This window comes from Watersipora subatra, chromosome 7 (genome assembly GCF_963576615.1).
Source record: "Watersipora subatra chromosome 7, tzWatSuba1.1, whole genome shotgun sequence".
In the NCBI taxonomy this organism is placed as follows: domain Eukaryota; kingdom Metazoa; phylum Bryozoa; class Gymnolaemata; order Cheilostomatida; family Watersiporidae; genus Watersipora; species Watersipora subatra.
Window position 1 is genome coordinate 4,048,358 of NC_088714.1, and position 15,380 is coordinate 4,063,737.

At 36.6% G+C, this 15,380-nt stretch overlaps 1 protein-coding gene across 1 annotated transcript; it reads right to left on the bottom strand.

Moving 5' to 3' along the window:
* Positions 1-600: 600 nt before the first annotated feature.
* Positions 601-15,298, bottom strand: LOC137399556 (signal peptidase complex catalytic subunit SEC11A-like). The gene is made up of 6 exons (XM_068085728.1): positions 15,160-15,298; positions 8,661-8,770; positions 8,344-8,493; positions 6,906-7,025; positions 4,082-4,139; positions 601-892 (listed from the first exon to the last, which is right to left on the bottom strand). Exons 1-6 carry the CDS (start codon positions 15,217-15,219, stop codon positions 836-838), a joined length of 555 nt encoding a protein of 184 aa, XP_067941829.1. The 5' UTR covers positions 15,220-15,298; the 3' UTR covers positions 601-835.
* Between the last annotated feature and the right edge of the window lie 82 nt (positions 15,299-15,380).

A 15,380-nucleotide genomic window follows, 5' to 3' on the forward strand; every position in this document is an offset into this window, starting at 1 on the left:
ATGAGAGTTTGTTTACTACTCTAAAACACCAGCACCGCAATGCAGGGGCCACATTATCTTAGCCTGTGGGCAGGATTGTGGCCCGCGGGCCGCCTGTTGCACACCCCTGGTGTAAAAGATAACACAAACCTTCATAATATCTAGTTATATACCAACATATGATATCCATTATTCAGGCTATAGCGCGCCTGGGGCATTGGGAACCACCTCAGGGGCATATCCCCCACCTCCTCCTGGATATGGAGCACCTACTGGTGATTATAGTGCACCTATGGGTGGCTACGGTGCACCAAGACCAACTGGCAATGAAGGAATATCACAGCCATTTGCTGGTTTTGCACCACCTCCAGCTCCCCCACCGTACACAGTAGAAGACACTGGAATCAGGCAAGAAGCCGACAACAAATTTACATAAAGGTTTTTCATGTCTAACCATGAATTAAATATAAATTAACCATAAAATGTGACAGCTTCGCAAGTGCCAGAGCAAATTCTACTTATAAAAAGGTGTTAAACACGAGACTTGATTGTATTTCCAATCTAGGAGGAATTATCCAAATCAGTCGGTGTATTTTGACACCAAAGTACAACGCATACTGACAAAGTTGAGAACAGACTGTATTTGAGAGTTATGTACTCTACAAACTATGCATGCTCAACAGTAACAAAAGACAACATAACAAATCCATTGCATGGTTAAGTATCCATTAGGTTACACTGTTTCATGCAGATATCAGTAGTTGAACATACTAGTAAAACTTCAACAGATAAATTCATGAAATGGCCTTGGCTTTAGACTGAATGGAAGTAACTTCTTGACTGAATAGAATGCAGGTTAACTAGTCTCTCTGTGAATGAGAACAAATATTCCAAGGCTGGCCAGCACTGCGTACTACAACATGTAAGAGCAGATAATTACACATGACAAAACAAAATTGTTTATTTTAGTTCTTTTGACAAAAGCTTTTGAGCTCCCAACAATAGATCTATGAGTACAAGCATGAGAGTGCCTAGCCATTGATATTGCATGAAGTGCATACTATGAAACCAATATAGAGACCCGTTCACGCTCAAATTATGTTGCAGCCTAAGCCAATGGAAGCTATGCCCACATATGCCTAAGCCAATGAAAGTTATGCTCACATATGTACACACGAAACTCGAAATCCCTAGTTTAAAAACCAATCTAAATGTAGCCTTCACCTACAACATTTCGTTCAATGCAAAATTTACACAGGTGTCCATGTTTGCTAACCACCCCAACTGCCATTTACTTCACGTAAATAGTTGGTCTCGCTATCGCGGAGAAGCAGACAAAACTGCTCACACTATATGAGTCTTAAAGATGTGGTTGCGTCAAATTTGGGTTGATTTTAAATAAATGTATTTTTCTTTGTCTATCAGTTGATATGTTGTTTGATGTGTTAGGCGATCTCATTGTCAAGATATGAGAAGATTAAAATCGAAAAAATTCGATCGCGGTGAAAACGCTCAGGCCAAAAAAACATGCCCAGGCTTGCCCAAAATGATGTAACACGTGATACAACCTGCCTCCATCTCTCGTATTCACATCGGCTATTACAATAAAAGTCTAGTCCTACGCGGCTCTATTGGCATATATTTTATTTTGTATTTGCTCGTGTTGGCTAAAATAAAATTTTAAATCCAGTTACAGATACATTATTACTAATGCCTCAAAGGCCTCAAACAAGGAAAATTAAAAGCTTGTCATATTAGCTTCTTCTAAATGCTGTGTAAACATCTTGGTACCGACTACCAATTTTACCGGTCTACGGTAATTCTGTCAAGCAAACTATGTAGAATAAGGTCTTTGTATCGGCACAGTTTCGTCGCTACTCGCACTAGTGATATACAGCCTCCCAAAAGCCCCGCCCACATTATGCCCGTCGCCAATCCTGGGGTGGGGCTGTATATCATTGCCCACACCGAAAACTAGTCTCTTACTACCGCGAGTAAAATAAGCACGCTGCGTCTTTGAAAGGAATATGTGGCGAAACCAACTTCATCCCTAAGTCATGTACATTGTATAGTCGACTGTCAACGTTATAGAGTCATTATTGGTATCAATATGTAGAAAAAAATTCACGGGTCACATTTGATTCAAGTACTAAACAAACGGTCGAGCTATGCAAAAGTGCCTGTCCATTCAGCTCTGATTGCACTTCATAAATCCATCTATCAGAAAATATTTACACACAGGTGTCAATGGGGCTATGATGCATTCAATGTTCTGCAAATCATGTTTTGCGTTATCTTTAACAATACTATTTTATTATATAATTTTTACAAGCAAAAAAATTGTCATCTCGGCATAAAGTTTTTATTAAAAATATCCATCAAGTCGTGGCCACTCACATAGTTTCAGCTGATACAATAAGACAAATTCATCTACTGCAGCAAACTCAAACAAAACATCATGGTTTATGCAGCATGCATTCAACTCTCTCCTTCCCATCTATGGCAGTTTCCACACTGACAAAGCTGCTTCGGCTGGTGGGACCACATAAACATCCTGCAATCAGTAAAACAAATGCAATAAAATATATGTCATTCATAGATATGTCATTCTAACGCGTATCTATTGAAAGCTTTCAAATTGGGAGTTAGATACATTGCGAGTGTAATTTTAAAAATGAATAAATGTTTAACAAAAGCATAAGTACGCCAAGCCAACGATTCGAAGCTTTGGTTCTGGAAGTTAAAGAATTGCATTGATCAATCGATTTTCTTCACATTCTACAAGTGAGAAGTGAACATCTAAAGTCAAATCATAAATCTAATTTACTAGACAAAACTGCCACAGAAAATTTGAAGCAAATATAGTAAGGTGAAACGATAAAAATTATAAAACAATGATTAGTGATAGCAAAAAGTTATAATTTTAATTATTAGTACATGTATTAATAAGTACTAAAAATATTCCCTTTAGTATATTCATCAATCTAAGCCATTATATTGCTAGATGCTATGGATTAAAAAGAAGCCGTCAAGAACTCACTGTACATACGTATCTCGCACGCGCAAGAAATTACATTATAACCTCAAACAGGGAAATATAATCTGAATGTAAACTCAACAGTATATCTATGGGAGACTCAAAGTAAAAGATAAATTTACCTCCATTCTCCTATCTTCCTCCGTAGCACTTTAACCACCTGATGCACAGAAAACTCGGAGTCACCTTCGCAGTAACTTTACAGCAATTTTTACAATTCTTTTGTTCGTCAATAAAACGTGTCGATCGAGTAATTCATTAAAGTAACGATGTTAATTAATTTAGTAAATATCGATGTCCATGCGATTTAATAATAAAGTAAAATCCCCAAGTTTGATATCACAGACAACGCGTTTTACGAGTGATAACATTTATTACGACCTATATAAAAATTTCGTGCTGATGATTGGCTAATGAAGCGACCTTATATTTATCGCTCGTGGACCCTTTTCAGATGTATCAATAGTTACGTCACGAATGAAGCACACGCTGGAATGTGAGCTTTTTAAAAGATGGCCTCATTCAAACGCATATATCTCTGGACAGGATTGGTCTACAAAGACAAAAATGACATCAAATTGTAGCTGATGTTTTAGCCTTTTATTGTTCTTGATTTCATTAAATCAACCTTTTTGACGCAACCACATCTTTAATGAGAGCAATGCCTGTTCATTTTTTGCGACATCTATATGAATATTAACTTGCCAGGTGAACTCTTTTAAAACAATTCTTTGCTTTCGAACTGACCGAATAAACAGATGAGTTTTGAGCGACTGAGAAATACAGAGAAATGTAATTCTGTCCATAGAGATTCATTCACAATGTACAGGAATATTTAACTAAGGCAAACATGTCAGCTGCATCTTAAAACAGGCACATGTCTACCACGCCAATGTTTAAACTAAAGTTGACCAGTTTCTAATCAATACTAAGATCAAAAAGCATCCAGTGTGAGTTAGACGAAAATTTAAAAGCCAAAAAACTGATCCGATGATGTTAACAGGCCTATGCTATTGATTCCTTGATTCTCATCTTGCACAATAGGAAACTAACACAAACACCAACCTTGAGTTGTGGATAGTCATTCATTAATATGGTGACTATTCCGACATACGGCAAAAACCTGCAAATAACAGCATGGAATATCATTATAATAACTAACATGTGATCTTGAAACATTAGCAAGAACACCATCATGCCTCTAAGTAAGGTACGAGAACACCATCATGCCTCTAAGTAAGGTACGAGAACACCATCATGCCTCTAAGTAAGGTACGAGAACACCATCATGCCTCTAAGTAAGGTACGAGAACACCATCATGCCTCTAAGTAAGGTACGAGAACACCATCATGCCTCTAAGTAAGGTACAAGAACACCATCATGCCTCTAAGTAAGGTACAAGAACACCATCATGCCTCTAAGTAAAGTACAAGAACACCACCATGCCTCTAAGTAAGGTACAAGAACACCATCATGCCTCTAAGTAAGGTACGAGAACACCATCATGCCTCTAAGTAAGGTACGAGAACACCATCATGCCTCTAAGTAAGGTACGAGAACACCATCATGCCTCTAAGTAAGGTACAAGAACACCATCATGCCTCTAAGTAAGGTACGAGAACACCATCATGCCTCTAAGTAAGGTACAAAAACGGCTGGCCAGTGGGCAGTAATTGAGATGGTTGTAGTTAAGTCCTTTCATATACAGTCAAACATGGATAACTCGTCCACGGATAGCGCGAACACATGGTTAATTCGAACGGTTTCTTTGGTCCGTTCCCACGTAATGATAAATTGCTATAGATAACTCGAACTCAACACTGTTAATTCGAACTGTTTTTTTGCCCAACGGCTACCGAAACGGTTGTTATCGCTTTAGAAAATCACTTTATTCAAAGCCATAGAGGTAAACCTCATATTTTCGTAATTCATAAGCGTTGTTATTACCACCATCGGCAAAATAATTTTGTCAACGACTTTTCTAAAGGTTTGGTCAAATTTGATTTACATTTTTGATTAAATTTGTATTCAACATATACAACATTTACCATTACAACATATAAACTTCATATCATGAGTAAAGTGTTTTTGTGCAGTTCAAATAAATTGAGAGAAAAAATAAAACAACTGTAAAGGTGTTTAAATGTGAAATAATTACTGGTAGCAAGTAATGGCTAGATAAAGTCTGTTTTGCTACCATTACAATGACAAATGATTTGATTTGTCATTGTAATCACGAACTGAGAAAACTAAATAAAAAGCATGAATATGCTGAGCTAATAATAACCATGAATACATAGAAGTGCACAAAAAATTACTGATGCAGCAGAAACTATCCATGAAAACTTTGAATACAACAATACTGATACCTCTCGATACTGGTACAAACGTAAAAATGAGATATCGGACTGTCTTTGTCTGACCGAACGGAGAGCGAATGTTGAGGTGAGTCCACGTGAAAAATATTTAGTCTTTACAGATTTAGTGATCGACCTTAGGTTAAACCGGAAATAGGGGTGTAATCGGAAATAGGGATGAAATCGGAAATAGGGGTGTAACAGCAAATTTAAAATTGAAATGGCACATTTAAAAATTACAAATTAAAAAAATAAGTAATGCGTAATGATAAATAAAAAAATTTTATTTCTGAAAAAAACAAACGAAAAAGGTAATAATAATTAGTAATAAAATGTACATGCTTAGCGTGTGCAATCGCGATAAGGATAAATAAAGAGTTTAGAAAGATAAGAACAGCTTAGCCTAGTGGTTAGGCGTGCTTGTTAGTAGATTTACTGTTTGAATGTTGCGAGTTCAAATCCAGTACGAAAGTGATTTTTCCTTACTAAAACTTTATCGCTGTAACTGGACACACAGACATATTACTGTGAATTATGTAGATGCAAATTATTAGACTAGCTTACTGAACATTTGGAAAGCTGCAAAGAAGATCACTGACCAATATCTATAAGTGGTGCCTATAGTGACAGGTGTTTGCCAGTGGTGCCTATAGTGACAGGTGTCTACCAGTGGACACCTGGTAATCTATCGCAGACCGACTAGATTTGCTCAAATAATAGTAAAACTAGATGATTTGCCAGAATTTAAGAGTAAAGATTACAGGCTAATTAGAATTGTTACAAGTATAGACATATGTGTGCTCTTTTGCAAGCTTTTTTGCATGAAAGAAATTCTCTCTGCAAAGAGAGAAAACGCTTATTTAAATACCCTTGAGACGATTTGCTAACAAAGCGGATTGACTATTTCCATCGGTAACCAATCACACAGCCATTCATCTACTTCTATCGATCTATTCATCCTCGTCTTTCTCGCAAAGAAATGCACGCAAAAAATTTTGCTCATTGCTCTGCACCATGCTTATAGAAAAGAGACACGAACAGCAACCAAAACTAAACGAACAATTAATTAGAAAGTAGGAAGTAAAAGATTACAAATTGATACAACCAAATATTTTTGATTAATAGTATCAATTTTTGGTATTGCAGTAGAGCAAAGTGCAGTCTAGCACTTGTTTGACATGAAGTTTTTGACAAATTCTGTGCTGATATAATAAAATTATATGGAAGTATTTTCATAATCAGCATTGGTTAGGTCGTACAAACCCGGTTGCTTTCTCACCATTTTGATAAATTTTTCCATATAAAGTTTTTCGTAGTTAAGACCAAATTGATTCAGTTTTTTTAGATTGACCAATCAGGGAGCTAGATGCTTACAAAGTTTTACACCAATGTTTGTGGGTCGGCTTAACTCACCCAACACAAACAAAAAAAGAGTGAGTTGGGTGAGTGAGACTCATCACGCCCACCGAGATAAAATCACCTTAAAATGCACAAAAACCCGCCAGCGAGTTTATACCTTAACCTTACATACCCCCTAGCTCTGCCGACAACATCCTCCCTTTTTAGCCAAAGCTGACCAGGAGCGTATAGGCCTCTATCGTCTACTCGGTTATTGTCGCCTTTCGTTAAGAACTTTGTTGTTCCATTCTCTCTGTCATAAGAAATTAATGCTTAGATATTATCTCTGACAAATGCACTTTATATTCAAACAAACCAACATACAATACAGTACAGTAGACGCTCCTATAACATGAACCTCTTTGTTCATAACTCACACTAATCTAAAAAACTTATGCCAAGTCTTTGCTTTGTATTCATGTAAAAAAGTCCATATAATGTAAGGCGTCAAGTCAGTGTAAATTCTCAACATCGATTTAAATAATGGGAGTCTTGGAGTGAGCCTTACAAGTACCATTTCCATCTTTTCTAGTTTACTTTAGACATATAATAATATCTTTTTGTTTTTTGCAGCAGACCTTGTTGTAAAGAAAAAAGTGAAAAGCATCAACTAAAAGGCGTGTGCTCCCCTTAACTTAGTGTCAAATTACTGTAATCCGGGACACTAAACCGAGTAAGTGACCAGAAAAAAGAGAAAAGTTGCCAATACAAACCTATAATACTACGGTTACTATGGTTACTGTACAGACATCGAATTAAAAAGCAGAGCTTAGTTTTTTATTTATGAAAGGCCAAAGGAATGAGCTTAGAAAGATCTTTGAACAGTTGAGCTATTTATGTGTTTTACTGCTCCTATAACACAAATCTCCATAACGTCAACGTTCTTGGAAAAAAATTATTTACATTGTAGGGGTGTCTACTATACCATCATATTTTAGGGAGTTTTTGAGTTCTCTGTGTAGGGGTTAGACACTTGGGGCACATGTCAAATTTCAATCACAATTTTAGGAGAATTACAGTAGTTTTCGACTTGGTTGGGTACACGATAACCGAGTTGAATAAGACATACCGACAGCCAACAGGCACGCGTTTGGGATGCATTATTTACTAAAGGCCATGGTCCGAGCTCTTTAGGTATTTAATGGTTTTAGGCTAGGATAACCAAATAGTAGCATTACAACAAACATTTTAGGTGTATATTTTATGTTACTATAATATCCAATAAAACATTTTTATGCCAAAAATTGTTTATTGCATTGGTTGAGTTGAATTGATGTAACAATTCTTGTATCGGTCACATATCACACACCAAAAATTATGGAGAGAATAACTCCAAGTTCATGTTCAAAACTACCTGAATACTTATCACGTACCCAATTCTGACTTAGGATATTTTTTCGATATATTCACCATGCGTATCCCTCTATGATACGCATGTGAAATCCAAGCGCAAACCTTTATTTGAGAATCAGAATTGAGTCTTCCATAATTGTGCAGAGATATTAAAGCATGCAGCGCAATAATATGCGAGGGCAGTTAATCAGCATCCAGATTCACTTTTTCACCCTTACTTTTCATGGACTTTGATGACTCTGTGGACAATAGGAATATCTCTATCAACTATCTTGAAAACGACAATCTCCCCAGCTCTGATTGGCTCATCATGATGGTTTGTAAGCAATAGTAAGTCTCCTCTGTAGAACGCTGGCTCCATGCTGCCACTGATGACACACAAGTATAAATATAACTGAGGGAATATGGAAATACATGTAAACATACTACCAATTCTATCAATGTACAATTGCTCCTACTCCATACAAGATGAGAATTAAGCCTCACTTTGCAATTGTTACAGGAATTAAAAATTTCACTAAAATGCAAAGCTTACCTGAGAACGACGACAATGGGGCTCTCACTTTCTGTGATTACCATAAGTCCTTTCCATATCATCAAAGCGGATGATACGATCATTCCAAAGTTTAAAAATTGGTAAAGTACCTAGAAGCAGAAACACCGTTGTACAACTTTCCGCTCAAACACAAAACATAGGCTAACATATATAGTATATATCTATATTTCTCAAAGTTTATCTTTTGTCATCCTTCGGTATATCCTATTTATAGCTATTAAAATATTAGAATTAAAATTCCGCAATCTAATAGATTTGGACTCCCAGATATCGCTTCCGCAAGTTTAAAATCCAGAGGCTCTACCACTGAGCAATACAAGAAATAATGATCCGAGGTGTTATCATATTCGATATACCATATCCACACGCTAATTATTTTAGCACTGCGCCAATACGTTACGATGCCTCTGTCAAGAAATTCTTTTTAGTAAGGTCTAATTACTATATCTGGGGTCAAGGCCAATTCTTCTCCCGCGGACAATTATATCAGAGCTGTAGGAAGAGCCTGGACATTCTCTCTCCATTCGGTCAGACAAAGAAGGTATGATATCTCATTTTTACCTTTGTACCAGTATGGTGGAACAGTAAGCTTTTTATACACACACACACTTCTATGCAATAATCGTTATTATTAATTCAACATATTCAGGATTTTTATTTTGTTTTCTCAGTTCGTATTAATTGTATGATTTCCGAATCATCTTTTATTGTAATCTTGGCAAAACCGACTTAATTTAGCTATTACTTGCTAATAATTTCACAATTATATCTAAACTCTTTTATAGTTGTTTTTTTAAATTTATTTAACCTGCACAAAATTTTTTACTCTTGATATGAAATTTGAAAGTTACAGTTGTTTGACAAAATTTAAAAGCCTTTACAGTTGTTTGTATTTTTTTAAAAATTATTTCAACTACACAAAACACTTTTCTCATGATATGTAGTTTGAAAGTTAGAATGGCAAATGTTGTTATATGTTAAATACAAATCAACTTTTTGTGCAAAGACGTTTTTATTACCACTAGTAATATACATATATACGTAACTAGCCGAATGTACCACATTGCCTGGGTATTAAAAAAACAGCTTATAAACAATGAGAGTTGCCTGTCCTCTGCTATCAGCCTGGCACATTGCCAGTGCACAATTTAAGTGAGCTTACTAATAAGAGCTACCCTCTCGGTGACGTTAGGCAATTACCCTGCGTAGTATGCAGAGCCTTCGCGTATTTGCTCCCATATAGTGACATACATTGTTTATATCGCTAGTGAAGTGATCAAGTTCCTGTGGCTGAGTTGGTACGGCGTCTGACTGGTGAACCGGAGGGTCCGAGTTCAAATCTTTTGCGATATGGAATTGTTATTCCAAGATATCAATAGGTATAGCTAGACATACCGACAACACATGACAAACTTTGAGAAATATATATTGATATCTATATTTCGGTGCTTGTTTCTTTACGTAAATATATAAAATATATATACAGTCAAACATGGATAACTCGTCCACGGATAGCTCGAACACATGGTTAATTCGAACGGTTTCTTTGGTCCGTTCCCACGTAATGATAAATTGCTATAGATAACTCGAACTCAACTCTGTTAACTCGAACTGTTTTTTTCCCAACGGCTACCGAAATGGTTGTTATCGCTTTAGAAAATCACTTTATTCCAAGCCATAGAGGTAAACCTCAACTTTTCGTAATTCATAAGCGTCGTTATTACCACCATCGGCAAAATATTTTTGTCAACGACTTTTCTAAAGGTTTGGTGAAATTTGATTTATACCAAACATCCGCTTAGCGATCGCCCTTCGGAAGCAAGGTAAAGTGAGATAATCTTTGCATAAACTTCAAGAAAAATCGGCAAAATTGATCGTGGGTAAAACGCTCAAAAGAAAAAGATGTCTTTTCTTTTGAGCATTTCAACAACGATCAAGTTTTGCCAATGTCAATCTAAAAAACGTCCTGGCAATAACATCACTTCAAACAACAAACCGATCTCAAGTGATAGAAAAATCTCTATACTTTTTGATAAAAACGTTTTAAACTGTACATTAGAAGCATTTAATTTGAAACAAGCCATTTGTGGTTTTGATTTATATTATAGTTTGTATATGTACATGTAGGGGGAAGTGGGGCACAATGGCCATAGGGGCACAGTGGACCATGCTAATTTTTGTGAAAAGAGAACTTTTTACACATGCTTAATTTACATATATTACAGGAAGTGATGTAATGCATCAGCCATATTTGTTTCAACCACATGCAATCAATATTGTACACATGGTGAGTATTTTTACTATTTTTGTCTTCATTTCCTACTAATAGATATGAACTTGAAGTGGCCCTATCTTACACTCTGTACATTTTGCACCCATGTCACTTTCTAAATACAATTCTAAACTACTAGTGATGCTTAAATGATTATTAGTTAACTTCTAGAATGAATAAGTTTTGTCACATTGTGAAAATTGTTCTACACCATGCATTGGGGCACAAAGGCCCGCTTGGTGTGGGGCACAGTGGACCATGGACCATTGTGCCCCATTTGCCACTGTTTACACTGTAAATATTTAAATTTTATTTTTGTAGTATTAAGAGAGAGCTATATATTATTAATGTAGATAATAATAATATTTATAGCCTACATGCATATATATATATATATTTATGTAGGTGTATGTATATATTTATGTTATTATTATATACATTCATCATTAAATTTTCTAAAGAATTAAGAAACTAGTAATAATAATATAAAATGATAATAACTTTGTTTTCTACTCAGGTAATCATGGTCAGAACTTACAAGAAAAAGAGTAATGCCTCTAAGACTTCTGCAGAGCTAATAAAACAAGCCGTACAGGAGGTTGTTGTAAAGGAGAAATCGATACACCAGATTTCTACAGACTTTTCAATTCTTCGTACAACATTACGTCGATATGTGAATGAGGCTAGAGCTAAAGGCTTTGAGGAGGTGAACACTTTTGCAAAGACGAAATGTATTCTCTCAACATGAAGAAGATCAATTAGCAGAATATCTCAAACTGGCTTCTAGACAGCATCACGGACTCACAAAGAAGATGACAAGAGAGCTAGCCTTAGAATATGCTAAGAGAAACAATAAGAATTACCCGGAGTCTTGGGACAGAAATGGGCTTGCAGGAATAGATTGGATTGATGGATTCATGAAGCGTCAATCAAGTTTGTCAGTACGAAAACCTGAGCCCACAAGCCTCAGCCGTGGTACGAGCTTTAATAAAAGTAATGTGAATGCATTTTTTGATAATCTTGAAGCACTGATGGAGAAGTACAGGTTTGAACCTGCAGACATTTACAATGTTGATGAAACTGCATTGACCACTGTACATCGACAACCTAAAGTTATTGCTGAAAAGTCCTTAAGGCAAGTTGGCCAAGTTACCAGTGCAAAAAGAGGCACTCTTGTCACCATGATTGGAGCAGCAAATGCTCAGGGGGATCTGTTCCTCCAATGCTAATATTTCCACGAGTTCATTACAAGGCTTATATGGTTAGCGGTGCCCCTCCTGGAACAATTGGTGTGGCAAATCCATCAGGATAGACATCTCGAGATATCTTTCTCCAGTGGTTAAAACATCTTATTCACCACTCTAGAGCATCTAAAGACCGACCAATACTCGTCATAATGGACAATCATGATAGCCACTGCACTTTAGAGGTGATTGATTTAGCCAAGAACAACGGTATTATTTTACTAACTTTTCCACTACACTGCAGTCACAGATTGCAGCCTCTGGATCTGACTGTCTTTGGACCTCCCAAAGTGTACTACAATGAAGCATGTAACAGCTGGCAACTGAATCACCCTGGACAGACCATCACTATATACAACATCCCTGCCCTTCTTGATGCTTTCTTCTCCAGAGCCTTCAACCCAGAAACCATAAAGTCTGGGTTTCGCCGACCAGGAATCGTTCCTTTCAATAGGAATGTTTTCAATGACGCAGACTTCTTATGTGCTAATGTGACGAATCGAGCTGACCCTACTTCAACAGAGACACCTGCTACACCAATCAGCTCAACAGAAGCTCCTTCTGCATCAAGTTTACCCGTAACTCCTACCCTGCTCCTACACAACCTTCAGCTACTAGCTGTAGTTCAGTGTCAGCATTTGCTATTACATCAATTGTCAGTCCTGAAGAAATTAGACCCTATGCTAAAGCTGGCCCTAGAAAGAATGCAGCAATAAATAGAAAGAGGAAGAAACTGCAATTCTTACTGACACTCCTGTAAAGATGGCTATTGAAGCAGAAGAAAAAGCTAAAGCAGAAAAAAACAAAAAAAAGAGTGCAGCTTGATGAAGACACAAGCAGTGATGATGAACCATTAGCTATGCCAATAGTTGCTGATGACAGTGACTGTGAACCTACGAGTCCGGCCAAAGAGTTACCTGATTCATCTTATATTACAGCTAAGGATGTGCCTGTCAACACATATGTGCTAGTAAAGGTTTGTGGGAAAAGAGCTGTAGCCCATTTCGCTGGGATTGTACAAGAACTAAACAACGAAGATGACGCAATCACAGTGCAATTTTACAAAAAGGACGGCAACCATTTTGTTATTCCAGAAGGCGATGATGTTTCCACAGTAGATATTACAGATGTGGTACTTATCTTACCTTCACCAACCACTAGCGGTGGGACATCACGAATGCGCAGCAAGTTGAAATTTGATATCGACCTGTCTGCATACCTCTAAATAAATCATCGGTGGTTTCCTTTGACACTCTGACAATCTACTTGTATATATACTTTGCAAGAGTGATATCATTGCTTGCAACATAAGACATTTGCAATATTCTTGTTTGTAACTCATTTGTAATTTATCACTGACTGTGTAAAATTAGTTTTAAAATAAATTTTGATAACCAAATGTGTCATTGTATTTAGCGGTCCATTGTACCCCACACCAGGGGCACAGTGGACCAAATGTAGGCTTATACTAAATCATTGGTCAGTTGAAGTAAAGTTATACCAGAGTTTAATTTAGCAGATTATGTGATGGAGAAGTCTTCAAACTATTGGTGGAACTAGTTGCTTTACCTATATTGATAACTAACAATTTCGTATCTTGGAAAAAGTCAAAACCTGTCCACTGTGCCCCACTTACCCCTATCTACTAATAAATAAGTAAATACATGGACTTGTGACAGTGCTCTGATAACTTGAACGCTCTGATAATTCGAACACTTTTGCTCGGTCCCGTGAAGTTCGAGTTATCCATGTTTGACTGTATATGTAATACATATTTTTAAATTATTGCTAAAAACGCTAGTTTTGTAAAGAATAATAAGGAACAAACACTCAATACACTATGTGCAAAGTGAATAATAGTATAATGTACACTATATATGAGGAGTAATTGACAGTTGGTTAATCACAACAGACTTGTTTCAAGCAGACATAAGCCTGGTCTCATAGGGTGATAGTTTGAGAAAACGTTCTCTCGAACTATCACCCGATTAGACCAGACCTATGTCTGCTCAAATCAGATCTATCGTGATTAACCAACAGTTAAGTACTCTTCTTATTATAATTGTAATATATAGCCTATCGATATTCATATAGAATGTATGCATATAAAACTAGTTGGATGTCCGGCGTTGCACGAATAATAAAAAAGTTTTTGCAAAAATAATTTATTTTTACTTGGTAAAGTTTCTTTACCCAATGAATTTGAGTGACTTGAGCTATTCTAAATCTTTACTATAATAAGAGCCTTGAAACCATCTGGGCAATGATATGCAAGAACAATGTAGTGTAGTGGTTTAGCACGTCTGTCTGCAGACTTGCAGGTTTCGAGTTTAAATCCAATGGAGAGCAAATGTTTTGTTGCAAGATTTTAAATGCTATAACTGGACACACGAACGACAGACAAACACACAAACAGAATGTCTGGCGTTGCACGAGTATTAAAATCAGCTTATAAACAATGAGAGGCAATGTAGTTGCCTGCCATTTGCCATTAGCCTGGCACATTGCCAAAGGCTAATTTGAGTAAGCTTACTAATAAGAGCTAACTACCTGCTCTCACAGGAGAGCAATCATAACGTTACGTTGCACCGTAACAGAGAGAAGTAGCGTATTTTCACCTTGTCAACTATCGTGTATGTCATCTTGTTGCAACTAGCAAAACAAAGAATTCTGGTAGCATACTCGGTCAACAACATTCGACACCTACTTGGAACAATGAGTACACAGCACTACATAGTGCTTTCGACTAGCACTACTCCATAACTACAAAACAACGAAAAATATGCCAAAAAGATACTCAAATATCTAGCATTTACTATATCATATGAGTGTACTAAATTCCGATAAGATATTCCGCTGGAGTCGTTTATGTTTTATTGCAACTTCAGCGTGCAAATGTTGTTATGAATGTAGTAAAATATTAATTCCAATTGGAAAAAAAACACTAAATTATTTGAAATACCTGACGCGCATTCATACGCCTGAGATCGTCTAAGAATTCATACTGATCTAAAAATCCCATAGCGCTGTTTGTTGCGTCTTCTTACTCAAACAGCATTCATTGAATTCAACGTTGTCCTTGACCGACAGGTTTCAATTTTTGACCAAAAAGATTTTATGTTCGTTCGCTATAAACATAGTTCGATAACTTAAGCGAATGCATATGTTTAATTCTATGAAACG